We start from the raw sequence: 23,929 nt of genomic DNA on the forward strand, positions 1-23,929 counted from the left end.
CTTGCGGATACGAGCATTTTAAGTCACTTGTCGATGTCAACGTGAGCTGATGAGACGTTCGAATGATTTTAGCGTAGAAAATTTCGTAAATAAAGTGACTAACGACAAACACTGCGTATTTTAGTTTGGCGTGTGCAGCCTCGAAACGGATTTACAAAATCTAACGCGCTAGAGTGCGGATTTTGATGGCTGTTGACTCGACGGAACTTGTTTCACGAGCAGTCAAATTTTGCCTTTATGATTCATCGTGTCTTATCGAAGGGTCGTCATGCAGCACATTGGAAACTTTAGTCATGCTCGCGTCCAGCCTGCGGTTTGCGCTTGTTTCAGGTTTTTCTATATGTAGATACTTTTTAGAGGCTTGCGCGGAATAAATTCAGAGTGTATAATTCAGAAACGTCGGCTAAATTATCATGTATATAATCATAGCAAGATTCATCGTCGTTTATATCATATAAATGTAATATATAAGCTTCTTCATTGTGCCCTAAGTTAAATTTTATTGTGTAGCTTTCATTATTTTCGTCCTATTTTTTTTTTTTATAATTTTTCCTTTTTTTTTTGTCAGCGAGGGTCGTATGTATGTTATAGGTAAAGTGTCCCCCAAAATGAGAGTGATGTTGGATCCGAACCTTCGTCCCTCGCGAATCGCGAAAAGTACGTATGCGCGTGTGTGTAAATATTTACAACGACATCTCTATACATTTTTTGGTGTGTATGCGCGTCTCGTTCCTCCCGGCCCTCTTCGGCTATTGACCCTAATTGTAATAATATTCAGTAGTTATTATAGCCTTTCTGCGTCGATTGAGAAGCGAGCAGCGAAATTATGAGACTCCGCTGTATATAATTATATTAGGATTTTTATTTAAAAAATTGTATATGTATATATCTGATCGTTTATATGCAAAATTTAAGAATTTGTATTTAAATTTCAAGAGCCAGCGATTCACGCGACCGTGACGTTTGATTTTAATCATATTTATATGTATAGTTTTATTTATTATTCTATATCAAGTTAATAATTTGTAACTGTGTGTTAATGCGAGTGTCGTGGTGTTGCTGTAATAACAATGACGTATGTATGAGAAAAACCGATTATTCATTCAAATATCAAGTATATCCACATATTGTGCGCAGTTGCTCCTCGCGTGGAAGACTGACCGGAAGGAAGTGTCGTCGAACGCGAGCCGCGATGCCATATATCGATTTTCTCTTTATACTTTTGCTTTATACTTTATACATATACTTTTGCTTTGCGTTGTTCCTTGTACATACTTGCTAATTGCGGCGTTAAGATCGCTGAGATATTTATTACATGTATATATATATATATATATATATATATATATATATATAGCACTTTCGATTTCTACCTATTATAGCCGTCGCTCTTATATATTCTTGTTCTCAGTGCTCCTTTCGTTGTGCCACTTCTCCCTTTGGCTTTCACTAGCGCGATTTACAAACCGAAGCTCTTAACTGATATAGAAAGAAACGAGTTTATACTAGAACTAGCCCTGCCGGAGGGCTATGAGAATCGATCTATTTATTATATGTATAAATACAACTATATATATATATATATATATATAGGAGCTGGACCCTGTCGTTGTTCGACGATTTTCTTTTCCTCTTCGCATGCTCGCTGTATGGCATTGTTTATTCGATTATAACAAACGATCGTTGACTATATCTAACAAATTCAACAGACTTATTATGCCTTAACGAGGTAAAACTATATGTGGAGTGCATCTGACGGAGAATCGAGCGATAAAATGTCGAATAATATATAACTGGACGTATATAGCGTACTTTACTTCCTGTCGTGAGTCGTGGTGTTGCCGATGGATAGTTTGACAAAGCAGTACACTCTCTAACAACAAAGTATAAAACTCAAAGTATAAATCATAACAAAAGTTCATACAGACTCTGTACACACTCTTACAGTCGAACACTAGCGTATCTCTTCTAAAATTTGTACACGCATCTATACAAAATTTCAGAGATTGCGATGACTTAAACTAAAAGTATCATTGACTACGAGAACTAAAACAATAATCAACAACCTTCAACGCAGTATTTAACGATGATTTACCTAGACCGTAAACGAGCTCTCGGTTGGACTTGGTTCCTCTATCGACGAAGTACATTATAGTTGACTAGAAATTAACGATCACCCTTTCGAATTCGAAGAAAAAAAAAACGGCGGAAACCAAGCCTCACCGACAAGCTTCCCCGAACCAATGCCGTACAGCTTCGCGACTTCGAACTAAGATAGGCACAGACCAAAGAACCTCTTTGCCCCCCCCCCCCCTCGAGACTATGATAAACAAGTATACAGTACACAAGCCCGCTCTCTCGGTGTGACTATGAGTGTGTGAGCGTGGTGTCGCGGGTGTTAAAGCTAATGTCGCAGCATCCTGTAGGCTCCGCACGAGGGACGGTGTTGGTGCTGTTGACGGCGAGGATGAGGCTAGGAACGCGAATCCGACTGGTGGTGGTGCTCGACGACGAGGGCGAGGTCCTGGCTGCTCTGGACCGGCGACATGCTCGGGGTCACGATGATCTGGGTACGCACGCTGCCCGAGCCGAGGAGGGCCGTGTTCTCGCAGGAGGTCTCTTCCTCCTCCTCCTCGTAGTCGGGCTCGCCGCGCTCGTCCGTTTCCTCCTCCTCGTCTTCGTCCTCCTCCTCTTCCTCGTCCTCCTCGTCGTCCTCCTCCGAATCGACCGGCGAGTATACGCCCTCGTGCTCGTCCAGCCGATCTGCAAGAGTCGATTCGAGTCGTTAGATCTTTGCAATTTATTTTCTTTTCTTTTTTTTTTTTTTTTTGCACTACACGAGCCGGAGAGTTAATTATGTATAAGCTACGAAAGGCTACGAGGTATCGCAGAAAAAGTTCATTCTCATTGGCCATTTTTTGGCTGGAACTGTCGTTGTATCGTAGCAGTCCTTTTTGTTTCATCACACTCTCGTTTGCGTTTCCGAAATCGAGAGAAATAAATGCATCGTCACGCGCATTTTGGATCGAAGATTAGTCGGAACTTTCGCGTGGGTGCAGACATCATGCTTTATATTTGAAGGCATGCAGGATAATACGATTGACGATAAATGCGAGGGCATGCGTTTATGTTCAAAATTTTGTTGCGTTATCACGTAGCTATAAATAAGGAAATTATAAAGATGCGAGTTGAATTTCAAAGTAACTCAGGCAGTTGTAACGCGAGCGGCCCGAGCAGCAGGCTTAGCAAGGCGGAGGTGGCGCAACTCTATATCTACACTCGGCGCGCTGATCGTGATGAGGGCAATGCACCCATCTTCGCCAACCGGATACTAGAGGCAGTGTGGGGGAAGAAAATGGAGAAAAGCCAGGCCAAAATCGTTTAAAATCCAGAATAATGCGACGATTGATGATTATCGCGGCCGCGCGCACGATTTTCAGTCCTCGAAAACAAAGGGCTCTGGAATATACTTATACACACGACGTGAGCTCTCACACGTGACGCATATACTAATTTACCCCTCGAAGAAAATCGCCAGATCCCCGAACTTATCCACGACGAGGACATTAACCTGCCAGTCATGAGTAATAGGCTCGCGCGGCGGGAGAAAATTCGGAGAGCAAACGTGATTTACTCCCTCGGACGCAGATAGGCGGTTAACCTCTCGCTATTCGCGCTCTGCAGTGGGGAGTACTGTAAAGGAAAAGCTCGCGCGCAAGCTCGGATGAAAGGAGGGATAAAGGGTCAATGGAAGAGAGCGAGTAAGGATGAAAAATTTCGCTGAGCCAGTGGGCGTAAAACCGGGGAGGAAAACAGAGAGGGATAAATAGCCGCTAAGAAGCCGGGGCTGAAAAAAAAGTGCAAGCGACGGGGTGATAGAGGGAGCCGGATAATAAAAAGTTGCTCGCGGGGGAGCCGTATACGCGCTCGAGTAGCCGCGAAGAATGGACGCGCGGATGCGAGTTGGAGGTGAAGATAAAATGACGATGCGCCTATGCTTATGAGATGAAGATGAATCTCGTCTAATTTTAGTCTAAGCGATATGATGCAGACATGTGCAAATTAGCTTGCCGAATGCTTGCAGCGTACAAGGGTACTGGACTTACTGTGTAGTGTCTGTTTCGCTATAACGACGTGGTAGACGAGCGAGTAGTGTTCGGCGATGCTGTAAAACGCACACATACAGAGATATAACGTGTCGAGCTTGTGTGTACACATAAACACGCAGAGTGTTGTGTTTGCCGCATGCTTGTGTGTGTGTGTGTGTGTGTCGGAGTTGCGCCTCTCGCGTATACACGTATGTCGGTGACACAGATCTGCATACACACATGTACTCGGTGTGTTGGCTCGTTTGCAAGCCGCTCTACTTTTCTACTGTGTACACGTGTTCGCGATCGCCGAAAGTTTGCTGTATCGGTGAGCTTTTAATTGAAATGTCATACGCTGATGCGCCGTTTGCATCGACCGCGCGAATTTGAATTTCAAGCTTAGTTTCCGTCAGAGTTGGAAATCGGAACAAATCAAGTGTGTGCCAAGTATTGTACGACAAGGTGTTTTTTTCTTCTTTTAATGCAAAAACACACAGCACGACTAGTCAGTGTATATAATAACACACAGAGAGAGAGAGAGAGAGAGAGAGACACGATATCCACAAAGTACACAACGACGACCACTTATAGACTGAGTTGAGGAAACATACTGAGGAAAAAGTTGAACTGATCCTTACACCCACCGGAGGACTCGTCGGCGGTTTGCGCGCTGCTCGGCAATTCGACCTGCCCGGCGACGCTCGTCACCGCCGTCGTGGAGGAGGCGGAGGAGTAGGCCTGCGTCGTCCTCGAGTCTTCGGGCTCGGGGTTGGCCTCGGAATCCGAGCCGGCACCGGCGAGCGGAGGCACCATTATCACGACGTCGCCCTGCCTCGTGGTCATGGCCGAGGGCGGCGCCGACTGGATCGTCGGCGAGCTTGGCAGTCGGGGTGGCTTGCCCGCGTCCACCGGAAGCACCAAGTGTGACGGAATGGAACTGCAATATATCGATATATATATATATATATATATATATATATATATATATATATATATATATATATCGCGTTCATCGTATAGGTCGCAAGGAGACGCAAGTAATTCATACGGACCTTAGAGTAACGCGCTTCTTGACGCGACTGCCGAGGTCCGAGTGTCCCCGGTGCATCTGCCTGGGCTTGCCGCCGGGGTGATGGTGGTGGTAGTGGTGGTGGTGACTGCGATCGGGAGTCGTCTCGCGGAAGTTACCGCTCGTCGGGGAGCTCGGCTCGGACAGCTGCTTGTCCACGAGGATCGGCTTGAGGACGAAGCCGCAGCTGCCGGGCGCCCCGAGGCCCGCGGACAGCGGCGTGTCCGGCGCGACGCCGCTCGTCCCGGCACCTACTCCGGCTGCCGCACCAGCACCATTACCACCACCGCTGCCGTAAGCTGGTCCCGGTTCCGGCGTCGGTAGCGCCAGCAGCCGCTTACGGTCCTCCATGTACAGCTCGATAAGCTGGTCGAGTTTCATTTCGATGTCATCGACCTTGTGGGAGAGATGCGTGAGATCGTTACTGGCAAGCGATTTACCTGCTCCGTGTGCGCGCGTGTGTAAAGCGTGCGATTATAGCGTGCGAAGCGGTCGTGTTGATGTATATTTACATAAGTTTTTTTTTTTTTTTTTATTCAAATTGATATGCTTCAGAGGAGGAAGCGACTCTGGACACACTCACCTGCCTTTCGACCTTCACGATTCTCGAGGCTAAACTAATCTTCGAAGCGTAAACGTCCCTCGCCTTGGAACCTTGCTTACCCAAAATTTGATCTAACCTGTTCAATCGGGAGGAGAAACGCCGAGATTAATACCTTCTGCTTATGGCGATAGATCGTCGCATAACGTTCAAACACAGCGCAATCAGCCAGCCACTAAATTAAGCCACTACGGACATGCAACCAAGAGTGCGAGGAGAATATATAGTATAAATTATAATGTGCAATAGACGCAGTAAAAGCCGACTCTATTACATTACTGTCTACCGAACTATAACTAACTATATAGTACAGATAAGATTATACAGAGATTACGTATGATAGCAAAGAGAGAAAAGAAAGTTAGTTTTCTGGAAAAGTTATATACGAAGAGAGTTACGGATCAGATCGTCTCAAGTTCGGTTTGCCGTAGACACGCTTCTCTATATACCTATACTCATCGTCGGCCTAATGCGTTTCATATGTAACATATATCATCGAAAAAAAAAAACAAAGAAAAGTACATAAGTGGCATATAACAAGGTGGAAAAGCGAAAGAAAACGGGGAAAAACGAAATTTCACATAAAAGCGAATCGCTATTCCAGTGAGTGGGTTTCAACGATTCGCGTGAGCCTGTCGCCAAAGGTGATCGCATTTCGAGGCAGCAGTGGCAGAAAAAGAGACAGATAGCGAAATTATTCTCGGGGTAGGTATAATATATGCATGTATAAAAGCACAGCTTATTTGGCGAGAAATCAAAGGGGCTGTGTGATATATATTGGTGGGCGTTTGTATAACTATTCTGCAGCATAAAAAGCGCAATACGACGGCGTGATATATATATATATATCGAGGTGGACGACGGAGGCAGCGAAAATTTTTCGAGTTATTAAGAATAAAGTATTCGAGAAAATTTCAATAGATGTGCTGCTTCAGCCGGCCACTTGTGTATATATATATATATATATATATTTAAAGGAAAGCTGAATATATTGACATAAAAAAAAAAACGAACGGCTCGTCGTGTTTTATTCATTCATTATGACGATAACAATATAAATAATAAACAGAGAAAGTGAGAGAGAGAGCACGACTGCACCTGCGAGGCATATCTGTACCTGAAGTGCAGATTTCGTACGCGATTCAGTAGATCGGCGTGGCCGGAGCTGTATTGTTCAATCACGTCCTTGACGTCGTAAGGTTTCAGGGCTTCCCTGAACTTCTTGCGGGCCACGAAGTATTTCAGCTGCGATCACGCCCCCGCGGTTTCCAGACACATCATCACACAGTTTACGCTATGGCGCTTTTGATTTGTTTTGCTTTTGTTTTCATGTTTCTTTTTGTCTTTGTTTCTTTGTTTCATTCTATACGCATATGTGTTTTCTCTATCTCATACATATTCATATAAATATCACAATATCGAATTCGAGCTCGCTCGAGAGTGTGTATACAGTTGGATTATAATATATAGTGTATTTAGCGGAGGACGTTTTTCCCTCCTCGTTTTCGCCCTTCTGCTCTCGGATTGTATATTCAAGGAACTTTCGCGACGCGTCTCATTCAGAGCAGAAAACGCCCGACGATATGGCACGACGGCGCGAATTAGCGCGTACACTATGTCTATACGTATAGCCTCGAAACTTATACTCTCGCGGGATGGACTCGGAATGGAAGGCGATATAACTCACGGAACTCGCGCTTTTCTAGAGCTTCTGCTCTACTGCACTCATCGAGATGCCGAGATTAATGGGCCGAACCGGAGAGTTTTTTGATAGATTGTCGAAAGGTCGAAATTTCCTGGAGAACGAGTGTGTGATTAAAATTTACTGCCGGACCTGTATACCCGGACGACATACAGGACGGAATTAAAAAATATACGCGACGGAAGCTAATGAAATGAAGCAGCGCGTGGGGAGAAGATCCGTATCTATTACACTACACACACACACACACAGTGCGGCCGGGCTAACGCGGATATATCGGCCCATATAAGGCTCGCTATTACTTAAAAAGCCTCCTTATATATCCTTGGAGTCTAGGACAATAGTTTCTTTCGATTAGCCGAGATCGATCGTTCGCGCGTGCACAAAGACGTTTGAACAATCAATCAATTCGAAAGCTCCGTGTCTATATTATAGGAAAAAAGGGAAAACGCGCTTTTTCCATCCGCGATCGCGCCTGCCACCTGTGGAACGCGGCGAGAAGACAGAGCGTGGGAGGAGGATACAGCGGAAAGAAGAGTATGTATCTATTTTTTAATCACGAACGACACTGCTAGACAAGCGATTTCACATTGACACAGACACATCACGCACGTTATTGAACACTGGTACACAGAGCAAGTTATTGTTAGAGAGAGAGAGAGAAAGAGAGAGAGAGAGAAGATATGAGGCTTTAGTCGTTTGGGCTACACACATAAGAGAGAAAGAGCGAAGTACCGGAATTTCTTTCACAAATATCGTAAAGTTCTCGACAACACATCGCTTCGGCATGTCTTCAGAATGCAAAAGGGTCGACAGAAGGGAGTTATCCGCGCACGTGTGCCAGCTGTACGGTAATCGCTGCCGGGAGGAGCGTATTCGAGACATTAGCGCGTGGAGGAGACAGAAGATCGATCGAGCATCAAAGGAGTATAGGCTGCAGAGGACGAGGCTGTATCTAACTCTGAAACTTTGCCGAATGGAATCGGAGGAGAGAGGCTGAGGGGGACAAAAAGGCTTTATGAGATGTGACGCGTATCTTCACCGACTAATTGACGTCATTGATTCTTTGTTCGACGCGACGCCGAGAGTGCTTTGTTAACTGGAGCTTTATCGAATCGACGAGGTGGAGCTAATCGAGTACAGTGGATTCAATTTGCGATTGTTTCGCCCGGAGACGCACTTCTCGGGAACGTCACCTGCTGAGGTGGCTTACAATTTGCGCGAGGGACGTTCCTGATGATAAATCGAGAGCAGACGGGATGTGGAAGATGCGCGAGAGAAAGCGAAGGACTGGTTGCAGGGGTGACTCGAGAAACAGGTGTTGCTTCAAAGAGCTATATACTCGCTTGACAAAGTGCCGAGACTGCTTCTCCCGGTCAATTCCGAAGCTGGTTTACGAGCCCTTTGAAGTAGGGGACAAAAGGAATATTTACACCTCGAGTTTCGGGACTGGTGAAAGACTCGCTGACACAGGGGGTGAAAATACTTGAGAATATCGCGCGAGTATTTTTGTTTTCTAAGATACGGTATTATTGCGTATACAATCTAGCTTTACTAGTCGTGACACTATAACTCTCTACGTACGTTGTTCTACAGCTCAAAGGTGGGTGTCGGTTCTACGATTATATCAGATACTCAACGTTATATGCAAGAGAAAACAATATATACTTTTACAAACTCGTGAGATGATCGATGTGGTAATAATAAGAAGCGATAATAGAATCGTTATTGTTGACGTCGACGAGAGAGATAGTCCGTTTGGGATCGCTCATTAAAGCCACGCGCTCATCGCTGCACTGCAGTGACACTTTCACGATATACCGAAATCTGGCACACATCGCGCCGAGAGAGGGTATATATCGCGCTTTATTATTTTCCCTCTTTTTTTTTTCAGCAGACCCAAACGAACACCCGACCATACAGAGATGTATATCTGTATACAGAGAGCGCGCGCGCGCGCGCGCGCAACGGCGACAATCCATAGAAAAATCAAGATTCATGATTGGACGCTCGGGAATAAGGTCATGCAGTAGTATAGGCAAGAAGTCGACGCCGGGCTATAGGCGTATAGGTGGATAAGAAAAAAAAAAAGAAAACGCGAGGGGGGTGGGTATAGGCAACGACGTCGATCCTCAGGTCGCAAGAGAGAGAGAGAAAGAGCGGGGGGAGACGTGCTGGCGCAATAATTCTCAGGGTCTCTCTCGAGCTCGCCGTGGGTGAAATAATATAACCGCGCGCGTAAGAGAGGGATGGGATCCGCAGACGGTGAAAAAGAGCTTTTGTCAGAGGGGACAGAGAGAAGAGAGAGAGAGAGAGATAGAAGTACCAACAGAGAGCAAGAGAGAAAGAGAGAGAGAGAGAGAGAGAGAGAGAGAGAGAGAGAGAGAGAGAGAGAGAGAGAGAGAGAAAGCGAGGGGTACCTAGTTTGGATATTTTTCACGCGACCGAGTAGGTCGACGTGGCCGGCGCTGTATTGCTCGATCACATCCTTAACGTCATAGGGCTTCAGTGCCTCTTTGAATTTGCGCCTCGCCACGAAGTACTTCATCTGGCATAGAGCACGGACAATTTCACACGGTTAAACCACCGGCTGTACATTGTGTTTTATCGTGACCCAAAGTACTCATATTTGTTTTGTCTCTGTGTATGTGTACGCGTGTGTGTGTGTGTATGTGTTCGTATCGCCTATATATTTCTACTTGCCATGAGTAATCACAACTGTATACGGATAAGATTTATTCAGCGGGAACGAAAGGAGTTGGAGTGAGCTTTTTCTTATTCCAAGCACTTTATTCGAATGCTAATTTCTCGAGAAGGGAAATTGCTTCTCCGCAGAGTAAACAAGATTCCCCTTACAATTTCATATTTCAAGCTCGAACTGGCCGCGTGACTAAATTAGCGCAATTAGTTGTGTGATTATTCATCGCATTCGTGATCGTTTGTCAAATCATAAGTATATATGAGTTTGAATATGAGTGTAAGTCTGACTGGTTTACCATTTGACAAACAAAGTGTGAGCTATAGTGTTCGTGTGACTGTAGACCCGCATTGATTATTGTGTCTGAATTAGATAATCTGTTGTCGACCGCGGTTTCAGTAACCTCGTCGAAATTCGAAACTTCTCTAGACGTCTGGCCGCTCCGACTCTGCATAAACAACGAGAACCGCCTTAGATTTAATTCGCAAGCGTCATCTCATCAGATCATCTCTGAAACTCAACAAGACCCGCTGCCAATTCTCATTGCTTGAGCGATCAGAAGACTAGAGAACTTCCCAAAGATACACTTTAATCTGTGATCATCCGTAAGGGATTCTTTTTGGCAACCAGCAAAGAAGCATCGATATCGTGGGCAATACTCGATGAAACTCTGCAGGTTGAAAATACACACACGGCAATATCACTCTGTTTTTGCATCGTTCAGGATTTGACCGACTTACGAACGGTCAAAGCCTGAACCTCCTCGTTAAGCTATCGTGTTCAACTGACTGGGGCAAAGTTTCATTGAATATCGTCGATGCTCCTTTGTGCGCCGCATCCATAGATTGCTTATAAATTCAAACTAAAGTAACAGTGACAAAGAGGTAGATCAAAGAAACAAGAGGGTGAAGAATCAAGATTTAAAAGCGAAATAGTTTTAGCTACTCACCTTTCGAATCGCCCTAATCGCGGCCTTGTGCTGATTCGTTAGCTGGACACATCGAGGCTCCTCGTCCTCATCTGTAGGCAAATTTGAAAGATCATAGTTTGCATCGACTCTCGCCCGCCCCCTGCAGTCCTCGCTGCCACCACTACGGTCTCGCGTGCATTACGTTCACTAATACGTATCCTTAGTCTATTCGTTAATATATGTAAAGGACAAGTGATACATTGTCGTCGCAGAGCACTCGCATACGCCTCAGTCGATAAAACGAAGCCAATTTCAAGTAGTTAGTACACAATGAGTCGTGTTCCTTGCTCTTTTTCTCCGATGCTGTGCTACACACGATAAGTCACTATTACACGTTTATCGTCTCGTGAGGTGCACTTACAAAATTTCGCTAGTCACGACAGATTTATTTTCACATTTTGCGGTGCCTCGTTATCGTCAACATCAGATCGTCATATTGTTAGGTTCAGACGTGCCATGCTTTTCTGGGATAGGACAGGAGACAGTAAGTATAAAGCAGCATCTTCTCATTGGCTTTCCCAAGTAGTATAGTCACGTTCCTTTTTTTCTTTTGCGTACACGTAATTAAACCATTTTCGCCTGAGAAGAAAAGCCTGTGTGCGCGCGAACAAAAGATCACGAGCTGAAAATTAGGTTGGAAACATCATCAATCTTCGTCTTGCACAATAATGTTAAGCTAATTTTCCATTTCAGACATACTTGTCTCTTCTTTTTTATTCGCTTCAAAATATAATTACACGCCTTCAACCCACTTTTCCAACCTATAATTTTTGCGCGTTATTAGGAAGTAAATTAATGGCCAGCAGCAGCAGAGCGTCTCTCGTCGCGAAATGTTTTCTTCGCTTTGTGACTCTATACCGCGGCGCTCCGAAACTTTTTCCGATATCGCGTGTTTTGCAATTGATTATTAATTTCAACACTGACGTGCGATTCGGGCAATAAAAGTTTAAAAGCTTTCTATCCGCATTAAAACTTCAATTAAAAACGTGAATTTAACGACGGCTCTTGCTCGATTGTGTTATTTTTTTTTTTTTGTTCCTTCTCTCTCGGCGCAGCGATTACTTTATTTCCTAATGCATACTGTACAGGGCTTTCGTGGTGGGTAAAAAACGATACAAGCCAAAATCAAAGCAGCGGTGAACGAAAAGGTTCTTTTTTTTTTGAACCAAAGAGTGGCATTTGCGAAGAAGCAACGCAAACTTGGTCGCATGGGAAATAAAAGAAACAAGGCGATCCGACTTGACTGGACTTTTGTTGTCGACTGGATTTGCGGGAACTTGGGCTTTGGGACTTTGGTGGATACTGTACAAGTCGTAGACACTCTAAACTTGTTGTTCGACTAATACATGTGTGATGCATCTGTGTGAGACTATCGGAGATTCGGTGATCGATGCCAACTATGAGGAGTCTAAAGTATACATTGAAGCTGTCAAACTAACTCCACAGTTGGTGGCATCGACGAATGCTCCGATTTCGCGTGCTTGATATCTACATTTTCAATCTACGTCTAGTCACGAAATCTCCGAGTGAGGTGTGATCATGTGCATATAAGGTACAAGTGTGGTAACTGTGATGTCAACTAAACGAAAATCAACAGGAACAATCGTCTAGCACGATGTCTTGACAGATAAATCAATCATTCGTTCATTTTATATACCACGAAATCAACACATAACATTCAACTAAACAGTAATAACTCGTCTCATACACGTGTAAAACAACAGAAGTACATGAAAGTTTTCTAAGAACCGACCTTCGTTTTATGAGAACTAAAAAAAAAAAGAAAAAAGAAAAACTATTCGGTGTCCGCGTTCGTCTCCGAGCGCTTCACAGCATCATCACAATTCTCTCTAAAAAATCAAAACAAAGCACTCGGAAACCGACGCGCAGAGATCTTCGAGTCACAATTCCATGCAAACGCGGGCCTCGATTCCTCGCGAACATTTGCATGGGGCATTATGCGCGAGCCTGCAGCTATATATATATGTACACGTGAAAACTGCATCTATAAATCCGACAGTGCGCGGCGTCGTCCCCGCTTAAGTTTCGGAGGCTCGTCAAAGTCCCGCCGCTTCTACATCCCCGTGAATTAATTTCATCCGCAGCAGCAGTTCCCGTAACGAGACAGCCGTGCGATAATTGAACAGCCGAAAGCACGGCGTGTCCTGGTTCTTCTCCGCGGTCACGTTCTCCAGATTTTACTGCTGCTCTCGCGCCCTTATAGTATATTTTGTTAACGCCGAGCTTCGGCGGGACGCGCGCGTGAGCTGAATTTTAAGACGACGTTACCCGCTGCGTCGTTATGGATTTATAATGAGCGAATGTAGCCGTCGAGTCGTGTGTATTATTAAAGTAATTGCGCGCGCGCGAGCTGCCTTTTTCGAAGCGATTTATTTATGAGCTGCCGACTCTTTTTGCCTGATTGGGCTGACCTGAATGTAAATGATACGCGGTAATAATATAGGCCGGTCGAGAGCGAAGCGCACGTTTGACGAGCCTACCGACGAGTCCTACGAGTCTATGTGTCAACTAAGTTCTTATGCGAGGTACAGAGCTAAGACTAAGCTAGTCATCAGTGTATAATATACGATGAGAAAAAAAGTAGTAGCAGGATCGGATCGAGGATGTTGGGGCTCGGATGTGCCTGCACATGTCGCAGAGACCAAGTCGAGGGACCGACCGCGTCGCGGAGCGCAAAAACAATGTGGAAGGTCGCTAAGGAAGAAAAAACATAAGGACAAAAGTTGCCACCAGAGTAGGCCACCCGCCGAGCCCCGCGATCTCGAGGCGAACCTGCAGCGTCCGAGAGAATAAAATCCAAAATAATCGAGTATAGAGAGAGAGAGAGAGAGAGAGTAAGCAGAGAGAAGCAGTGGTCAGATACGTAAGCGCAAATATAGCATAGAGAAAAATAGTCGGCGAGAGAAGAGAGAGAGAGAGAGAGAGAGAGAAAAAAAAGAAAAAAGAGAGTTGCGTGCTCGTTAATAGTTCGTACTCTTCTCGGAGGTCGGAGACGCGTTCGGGGAGGTCGGCGATCCAAGGAGTTCCGGCAGCGGGGGCAGCGGGGAGACTAGACCCGCGAGGGCTAGCGGCAGAGTCGAGGATGTCTCGCCGAGTCGACCGATCAGACCGTCGATGCGCAGCTCGCGCAGCTCGAGGGTCGACGACGATCTCCCAATCCGGTACTTCGCTGCTGCGTGTTGTGTGTGTGTGTCGGTCGGTTCAGGGTTTCACAGTCCGAGAATTAAATTGCCTTTTCAATTTACACATCATCCTCCACGTCTTCTTTATTATTATTTCTTTTTTTTTTTTTTCACCTCAAATCGATGAAGAAGGCTCATTCTCTCTCTTCTGCGGCTGTACGCAAGCTCTACGTCTACACCGCGCTCGCGCTTGGATTTTCGGAAATTCGGATGAACGAAAGGATAGACACGGCCGTTGCGTGAATATCCTCTCTCGGAGGAGGGCGGGATCAAATGAAAGGAATGGCTCGCCGGGGAATCCGTAACACGGGCGCGCAATGGTATTTCAGAACCGCGAAACACGAAAGCTGCTGCGCGTGTATCGAGCGAAACGCTTGTTTTTCATATATTTATTTCTCTCAAATTACGTATACAAGCGTGCTGATAAGAGAGCTGCTTTTGTTCACACTGCTGTTGATACGCAAAGCTTTATGCTACTTGTTCGGTTATTCGGAATAGCTGTGTCTTTTTTAGAGACATATAGTAGAGAGCTTTACCAAAGCCAAGCGAAGCAGAGCAAATTAAATCGAAACCATCGACAGAAGCGTTATGTATATGTTATATGTTTTTTCAAAAGTTATCTTATTTTCATCAGAAAATACCATTCAGCGCACGCTGGAAAGTATACGAAGATTCGAAAGAGAGGATGTAGCATCGATGTACATCAGTATATTATTGGGATAAGAGTCGGGAAGGACGCCTGAGGCAACCGGCACAATTGACTACTCACCGTCGGAATTTCTCTTCGACAAGGCCGTTTCCGTCACGGAATCCTCCGAGTAGCTCGCGTTTAATTGTCTGCCGGTGGTCATGCCACCCCCACCACCACCAGTCTGCTCGTTGCTGTTGTTGCTGTTGCCGTTGGTGTTTGGCTGACCACCTAGAATTCGTGCCGCCTTCTCATTGTCTATTCATTGTTTTTTTGTTCGTCCGCCGGGGAAAAAGTAAAAGGCACACGTTATATATAAAAAAATATTGTCGACGGGCGAAATTCGAGGAGAAGAGCATAATGAGGACTCGTCATTAGGCTGGAAGAGGAGAATAAGACGAGAGAGAAAAACTCACCCAAATTCTCGGCCGAGGCGATGAGATCCGCGAAGCCCCGGGTAACGTTTCCCCGCTGACTTTGGTAGCCCTGATGAACGAGTTTGTGAAGGCTAGGACTGTGCAAAGAGGTGCTCTTGGGCCGCCGAATCGTTGGCAGCCGGCTGACAAATGACGCATTGTGCTTAAAGCTAGAAGAGGGTCGACTACTAAAATACCGAGAAAAAACACAGTTTGCCTTTAATGATCATCGTCTCGTTTATGCCTTGTATAAACTCTCTTATTATTATCATCATTTTTTTTTTTTTTTAATCTTTCAGCTATATATAAAGGATAATCAGAGAGAATGTCATAGTATGTATACATAGCGTCCAAGCGTTTAATTCAGAGCTGAAGCTTTTCCTCCTATTTGAGCTTTTGTTGTATACAATAGCAATTCAAAGAGTATATGTACATAATGAGAATAAGACAGTTGTAAGAAGCGTAATATATGTATATATATATATATATATATATATAGTAGTAGAACAATAATTGTAGTATAATGAAAGGATCAAACAAAGCATAAAACTCAAATGCTATGTGGCGTTGCGGCTTTTGCTGCTTGAGTATAATAATAACAAGAGAACTAAAATGATGAGCTAGAGCAGATATATATATATATAGGCGCAGTAGTTGTTGTACTTGTTGTTGCTGTTGTTGATTATCATGCGCTATATGTAGATATACGATTGTTGTATAATAATAATAGAGATGAGTAGAAAATAAGTAGCCAAGAATTTTTGGTGTCTAGATAGAGAATTCATAAGTGATATATATATACTCAAGTCATTCGCGAGTCAATGGTTCTTACCGTCTTCTGAAGCATCTAATGCGACTATATTGAAAGTAACAAAATCAAAATCATTATTACGTTTCTTCATTTTGGATCATAAATTATAAATAAGAGTGTGACTTACGGGACATTGAAGCGTATATAGCGTATTTCGTATAAAGAAAAAAAAAGTCAATAAAAAACTGCCTTTAAAGAACCCGCGCATTTACACACATCTTTTCAATATACTGCACGTAACATCGCAGCCAAAACGAATTTGCGCATGTAAGTAAAGTTGGCAAAGAAAAAACTATACGTACGATAATACAGATATATAATACATCATACAAATGTACAGATATATATATATATATATATATATATATATATATATATATATATAATAATATCGAAAAGCGCGCGCAGCATTGATTGTGCGGAAGAGGAGCGGGAGACGTATAAGGGATGTACAGAGGGGGATGAGAGACAGAGGTAGAGGTAGAGAGAGAGAGAGAGAGAGAGAGAGAGATAAGAGATTTAATAAAAATGCCAAACCTTGGCGGACTTGGCAGCGGAACTTGATGAATTTTCCAGGTCGCGACGCTCATGCTGTGCTCGTCGGCCGCGTAACACCTCCAGAGGGCCTGAATTAAACTGGCAGCCGGCTGTCTTCGCCGGATCATGTGCTTCTGGCGCTGCTGCTGCTGGACCTTCAGGGCGAATCCCGAGCCCAGAATTCCCTGTTTCATACACATTCTTAGCTCGATCAATTTGGCTCGCTCGAAAGATATCGAACTCTAAATTTAGACTTTTCATCGAATAAATTGAATCTCGATTCAACAGCCGGTCTACAAAAAATAGGGGTAGGAAAAACTCACAGCTGGTAAGGCGAAGAAGGATATTCCGAGCAGTGCGCAGAAGGAAGCGATAACTTTGCCCTGCCAGGTTTTTGGCACGGCGTCGCCGTAGCCCACGGTGCAGAGTGTGATCTGGAACAATTCGTCGAGATTGACGCACGCGACCGTATACAGTTGTAAACTTTGCGCGTAACCCGTCGTCGTCGCAGTAAATCAAGTAAATAATTGCCCCTTTCCCGCCGTTTATTTTTTTTTTCTTCGTCGTAATATAAGCTATACGATCTGATATTACAGGAAAAGCCCGCGAGATTCGAAATTTTTCTCCGCGCGCTAGCTTCAGTTTCTCCGTATGCCGCGAGGCTAATTAAATTCCTCTTTGATAAGCCCGATCGAAATCTCTCAGTCGAAATGAGAAAAAATTCGCAATAACGAGCGAAAACAATGGCCGTAAAGTGGCATAAACAGTTCAAGAGAGATTTCTCGCAGCAGCGCTAGTTATTTACTTGTTGCGCGCGCGCGCTGTACATTGTCACGCTACACCGGCTCCATTTAATGATCCATTGAGAGCTGCTGCAATGCTGCTGCGTATTGTTGTAGTATATGTATATAGCTTACCACTCCCCACCAGAGGGCTTTGGCAAAGTTATTGAAGTGCTCGTCGTCCTTCTCGGCGAGGTAGACCAAGAAGCTGGCGAAGATCAGTCCGAGGAAGCCGATGTAAAGCGTGGTAATAAGTTCCTGAAAGTGGCACAGAGCCTTAGTCCTTGAAAAATAGTCCGCGTATAACTTAGCATTCATCAACACAGCCACACCTGTCATAATCGTCTCCATTCTCATTCGGAGCGACGAATCGAAGCTATAGAGCGCAACCGGTCAATCCCGGCGCGCCTTCGCAACCCTCTCAACGCAATTTCCGCCGCCGCCGCGGTATCTTTCTCTCACTATAGCTCTCGCGCCTTTTCACACATACACACGTGGAGAAATAAGGAAAGCAGATCGGCTTTATTCTCCATTACGGCGCACATCGCCCCCTCGGCGGAGGGAAAATGCTTTTCCGTTCGCCGCTATATATAGAGGCAGGTGAGTCAGAGTCGTGCGTGGGCGGCTCCTGCGAGCTTCCTCAATGCGTGCCGCGCTCGTAAAGATGCCTATGCTCTCTCTCTCTCGTATAGAGGCGGTTATATTCCTTCTTCCAGGGGCTGGAGACACGCGATGTCCCGCGGCGGCGGCGTGCTTTTAGGCGATGAGGAGCGAGACTAGGCTACGGTATTATCGTATACCTGTGACCGAGTTACCTCGTTCTCCTCGCGAGCAAAAGAGAGAGAGAGAGGGACTTTTTACGTCGTAATGTGTTTGGCCTATAGTGCCGGACGACTTCTCTGCGCGTTGTGTGGTTTTCGTGATATCGCCGAAGCTGCTATACTATATAACGCTATACTGCAGGGGGCGACTTTTATCTCGTGTGTGTGTTTTTTTCCTTCCTCTCTCTCTCGCTCATGTCACCCCCGAGATTTTTAGACTACTCGGGCCGATAAGCCGAGAACTGGGCTTTCAACTTAGCCCGCCCCGACTATATTGTATACACACGAACTTTCAGATTCAATTTAGATCTCGGTCTATTTATTTACCCGCGCTCACTTGCCTCGAGAAAGATCATATAGTTATACATACGGGTAAGTATAAAGAGCCCGCGCTACGAGCGTTTATTCGTTTTTTTTTCTCTGCTCCAACACACGCGCGCCGCGGCAGCTAGTATCGACGAACCGATAAAGCGGCGTTCGAACGAGACAACAGCGGTGCAGAGATTCGACTGCAGGATTTATCGCTCGTCGTCGTCGAGGACTATTGTTATTACCGATCGAGCGGCTTTCAGACTCTATACACCCGATCCACGTGAATTTTCATTACCCGCGTAATTATTTTTCAGGAGGCCCCGTACACGACGACTGCGATTTCACCTTTAACGAGGGCCACCCTCTGCGTGATTGACGATAGGCACTGTGTGTGTGTTTGTAGTGTCTATACACGTTTCGACTCGTATAGACTGCTCTGACCCGAATTCATATAATTATCGCGGCTTTATTGGTAGTCGACACGTTCCTCCGCGGAGCGTAAATCGTCGCTCGGAGGAGAGAAAATCGAGAGAGCTCGTGTGTGTCCACAAAAAATAGACACACACACACACGCGCGCTTATAGCTGTAAACTCGGAGCGGGCGTTATCGCGTCTGACCTCACGCATGCGACTGAAACTGACAGCGTTCGTCAGGCTAATGACGCCGATGAATTTTTTCTTCCGCCCCGTTTTTTTTTTTCTCCATCCCCGATATCGACTCCCCCTTTCTCTTCTCCCTCACGCAACTCATTATCCGCGCGGGTTCCTTTCCATCCGGACGTCTTTTCCGCTCAGTCCGCGGCGGATCTAATCGATATACCCCGGTGACGGGGTCAAAGATCCTCCATTTTTTTTTCTCCGCTTCTTTCGGCGATCCGAGAGGAAAAAAGAAGGCGCTTCATAAAGATTTCCGTCGCCCTCGTAAAGTCCGCTGTTTTCCTCTCTCCGATTGCCCGACATAGAAGAGCCTCGAGCTTTTTATAGAAGCTCTCGGCTAATTTATTCGTATAAGCGACGCATCGCGAGCTGTATTAATCATTATACGAGTCGCAGGTGTGGAGGTCGAATCTCGATGAAAAGAAAAAAGACGAGCTATCCATTATACAGCGAGAACCCCGAGGAAGAGCATTTTAATGAATAAAGGTCTTCGGGATTTCTCCTCGCGCGACCGGAATAACTCCACCGAGTTATTCGGGCGAATCTGCGCTCAGCAAGTCCAAATGGAATAGTTCTCCGATTCACATTGTAATTCGGTAAATACTTCTCACTTGGTGCTATGCAGCGCACTTACTTGTCGATGAGCGTATACGACGCTGCCCAGGAGCTTCCACGTGCCGCCGCGGCGGTCCATCCGCACCATCCGGAGGATCTGGAAGAATCGGAGACCCCGGAGGGCGCTCGCCGCGAACACCTGGCCGCTGCTCCGCATCGCGAGCACGACCACGCTCGCGATTATCGTTATCACATCTGAAAGCAGAAACGACGATATTTAACCTCGAGTTTTTACATATATGGTTATTATACAGATATTATTCATCTGTTGCGCAAGCCGTGCATGCGAAGCTGCTGCTGCTGCTGCTGCTGTGATATATTGAATTTATAACGCCGAAAATATATAAGCGGATCAAGTTTTTTCTTCAAGTGCTTCTAAGTAGCGTAATTCGCAGACATTATTGTTCTAATAGACGTGCGTAATCTCGTTAAACTGACGCTCCCCATTAACGTCGTGAACTTTTTCGCTAAACTTTCGCGCCGCCCCGCGGCTGAGAGAGGTATAATATAGTATATTGTTGGGAGGAGGGTGGAAAAAAAATGTCAGGATTAATTAAATTTATGGATGTAACTTCGTCGCTAGGCGCGGCCGAGCAAGTGTGATCAAAGTTCCTTGGTATAATTTAGAATTTATACTCTCTACTATTCTACGGCTCTCCGAGTGACGGATTATAAAAATTCGTGTATCTAAAAGCTTTCTCTCCGCTGTTTTACTCCAATAATCGGAAAGTAAGTGCTCGCTCCGACTCTCTGAAATTGATTCACTGGCGAGAAGGGTTATACGCGGCGACATCTTTCACTCCGCCTCTCGTTATCTCTCGCTGCGTCACCTCTCGATTTGCCGTCGGAAATTCCGTGGAAATAAAAGGGACCACGTCGTATCGGAGGCTCGTCTCTCTTTCGCCCCCCCCCCCCCCCCGAGTACGGTGTACACTCGAGTTCCTTCACCCTGTGCCCCCCCTCGAGCGACCGTTTGGCCGATATGATTTGCCATCGAAAGCTTCACTAGTCGATGCGTCTGACCAAACGTACCCTTCGTCTACTCGACGACTTGCAAAAAAAAGAAGAAATCCACAGGGGAAAAATCTCCCACCTCCCCCCTCTCGTCTCATCGAGAATCCCAGTGCGTGCGGCGACGCTAACGAGACAAGGAGCAGCCGATCGCGCGGTCGTACGAGCGGAAAGCGAAAGCAGCCCCTTTGTCTCTCTCTCTCTCTCTCTCTCTCTCCCCGATGATGCTCGAGTTTTTTATACGCGCGATTCCCATGCATGTATCCACACGTTCGGATTACACGAGCGAGAGACGGACGCCTCTGGCTACACCGACAGCGCTAGTAGTACTCCAGTGCCGAGGAGTCAAGCTGCTCGAGGAGCAGCGTAATAGCGTTACTTTGATGTCGCGTCATTAATTAGTTCGTTATCGCATGAGCGAGGCTCGGCCTAATTGCGAGAGGGACAAAGAGTGCGCCGGAGAGGGGAGGGAGGGGGGGGGCAACCTTCCAGGGGGAGGTGTAGCCTGGGTCCAATTTTCGCGCCCCAAAGACCACTGCTGCGTGAGGCGCGCGCGCGGCCCTCATTTTTCCCGCTCTCTAGGATTATTCTCTCACACTGCTGTGTGTACGTCGTTCGCTATCTCGCGAGAGAGAAGAAGCTGGCGCGCGGAGACGGAGACATAGGGGTTATGTTAATTTAGCTGTGAAAATTGCGACCCGCTTATTTCACCCGCTTACTTAGTTGCGGCGGACGACAACTTTTCCGGCTTATCTCTTTCGCAGCTCTCTCTCTCTCTCTCTCTCTCTCTCTCTCTCTCTCTGTGTAATTGAATGAATTAAAAACTGCGATGCGATAATCTTTTCCCTCCTTTTTCCCTGCACTCTTCGACATTATACGAAACGAACGATTTAATAAGAACGCCGAGAGCCGAATCCCCCATCAGGGGGGAAACTGCCAGAGCACGGCAGAAAGAAGAGAGAGAGCATAATATCGAAGGACAACAATCCCCGGAAAATCCCCCTCCCGACCATCTCATCGTCCCAAAGCCCGGCAATTCCTTCGCACTAATCCCCGGCAGCATTCAAATGTGCGGAAAGTGAATCGGGCCCTCATTGAACGCTACGTAGCGAGCTGCACACAGACACTGTGCGGAACTGGGTCGTAGATAACGCAGCTCCGCACATAGTGTGTATAGCAGCGGCAGTACCGGCTTGATTGCGCGCGCGAGGAGCTAGAGAGAGAGAGAGAGAGAGAGAGAGAGAGGGAGAGTGGAAAAGGCGCTTCAGCGCCGTCTAATTAGCGGCTTCAGTCTCCCACTGTCTCTGGCCGTCGGCCTCGAGAATCTCGCAATTAAATTTTGCCATTCTTTTACGGACGTGTAACACGCGCGACTACTGGACCCTACGGCTAATTAGCGCGCTCGCGCGTCATTTCGTTGGATTTTTCAATTTCTATTCTCTTCTGTGTACTTTTTCAGGGGGCGCTCTCCGTTCTATTTCGCGAAATTAGCCGGGAAAGCCCCCCCCCCCCCCCGACTCCGAGACTTGGGAGATTTTTTCCCTTTTTTTCATCAGCTCTAGAGACTGTTTGGCTAGCTTTTCGGCTAACTCGCGGCGAGTTTGTTTGAGTAATTGAACGGTTATCGTATAAATTTCAATAAATTTCGTGCAATGCATATTCATGCGCGTGCCAAGGTGTGGATTGCAAAGGGGAGAAAATTATATAGCACACATAGAGGATATTACGATCGAAAAAGACTTACCGATGATGCAGAACGGCCGCCGAAGGAACTTCAGCCGACCGATGGCTGTTTGATACCTCGAGCGACATCCTGACGACCATAACCTGCCGATAGGGGGAGAACTCGTTAGATAAGCTTAAAGTTTTAAGAGAAGCGATACACCTGCTTATCGTCGGCTTACCTAAAAAAGAACTCAGCGGTGAACCAGACTACTACGACCATTTCCATGTAAAAAAGGAGAACTCCAGCTTCTTTCTCGTACTCGTCTATCGTACTGAACACCGAGAGGACCAGGCACATAAAGACCATACAAAATCTGAAACAGAAATCCGTCGATATTTTCCAACTGCGATTCGTACAGCAGCAATCACATCTCTCGAGTATAATTCATCCTATTCCGATCGTTCCGCCGTGATTAAATTACCAAAGGGGTTAATTGTCATCCAGACGTCAAAGCACTCTCTCTCTCTCTCTCTCTCTCTCTCTCGCCTACGGCTTTTATAGGATAGGCATTCGTTTCGATCAGCGATCCGCGTCACACAGAGGGAGAGCACAATGCGCGTCGATGCCCAAGTTTACTGCGGCCATTAGCGCCGGAACCGTTAGCGGATCAAGCTCTCTCGCGGGGAGTGAGATATATAGAGAGAGGGATAGCTTCCACTTTCAATTAGATCTTTATGCTCGACCGGTTGCTTCTCCTCCGCGCTTTTTTAACGATCCCCCGTCGAATCTCAACGGTACACACGCCCGGATGAAATTAGTCGGATAATGCAACCGGAAAGCGGAAAGAGATAGAAAGGGGGGGGGGAAAGGAACTTTTCGTTACAGCCGGCATAAATCTCGACTGCAAGCAGCACATCACGCAACGATCATTAAGCGCGTTACGTAAACGAACTTTCGTTAACAAATCTCTTTGCCCCCCCCCCTCTGCGCCTCGCTTCTTCAACCTAAATAACGAGAACGCTTTGATCGCCGCGCCGGCGCGCGCGCAAAAGTTAGAAAAGCTCGATAACGACGATATCTCTGTCTCACTCGCTCGAGATATTATATAGAGGGAGTTAGCACGAGAGAAGGGGGCGGCGACGATTCGAGAATGAATGGCCCTCGCGGATCAAAACGATCGACATAATTCATCATACTATATATATAAGAGCTGGAGAGAGACAGAGAGAGAGAGAGCTTCCGGCTCGATTACGCGCGCGCGCGCGCGTGTCGTCGTGTCCCC

At 46.1% G+C, this 23,929-nt stretch overlaps 1 protein-coding gene across 14 annotated transcripts in view; it reads right to left on the minus strand.

Annotated features, from left to right (window-relative positions):
* Positions 1–1,349: 1,349 nt before the first annotated feature.
* LOC100118519 (potassium voltage-gated channel subfamily KQT member 1) overlaps positions 1,350–23,929 on the minus strand; it is a 73,646-nt gene continuing 51,066 nt past the window's right edge. For 4 of the 14 annotated variants that reach the window (XM_031923764.1, XM_031923765.1, XM_016983009.2 and 1 more), the window contains 15 exons: positions 22,886–23,020; positions 22,726–22,808; positions 19,990–20,165; positions 17,701–17,823; positions 17,107–17,217; positions 16,784–16,968; positions 15,436–15,623; positions 15,101–15,277; positions 14,124–14,321; positions 11,108–11,178; positions 6,876–7,003; positions 5,741–5,837; positions 5,141–5,553; positions 4,700–5,025; positions 1,350–2,763 (listed from right to left, as the gene is read on the minus strand). In XM_031923764.1, the coding sequence (XP_031779624.1) occupies positions 2,474–2,763; positions 4,700–5,025; positions 5,141–5,553; positions 5,741–5,837; positions 6,876–7,003; positions 11,108–11,178; positions 14,124–14,321; positions 15,101–15,277; positions 15,436–15,623; positions 16,784–16,968; positions 17,107–17,217; positions 17,701–17,823; positions 19,990–20,165; positions 22,726–22,808; positions 22,886–23,020 (2,701 nt within the window). In that variant the 3' untranslated portion in view covers positions 1,350–2,473. Of the gene's footprint in view, positions 2,764–4,106; positions 4,166–4,699; positions 5,026–5,140; positions 5,554–5,740; positions 5,838–6,875; positions 7,004–9,880; positions 10,009–11,107; positions 11,179–14,123; positions 14,322–15,100; positions 15,278–15,435; positions 15,624–16,783; positions 16,969–17,106; positions 17,218–17,700; positions 17,824–19,989; positions 20,166–22,725; positions 22,809–22,885; positions 23,021–23,929 lie in introns of all 14 variants that reach the window. The other 10 variants (XM_031923772.1, XM_031923771.1, XM_031923770.1 and 7 more) reach the window with 10 other exon arrangements.

Source organism: Nasonia vitripennis, chromosome 2 (assembly GCF_009193385.2).
Source record: "Nasonia vitripennis strain AsymCx chromosome 2, Nvit_psr_1.1, whole genome shotgun sequence".
Classification (NCBI taxonomy): domain Eukaryota; kingdom Metazoa; phylum Arthropoda; class Insecta; order Hymenoptera; family Pteromalidae; genus Nasonia; species Nasonia vitripennis.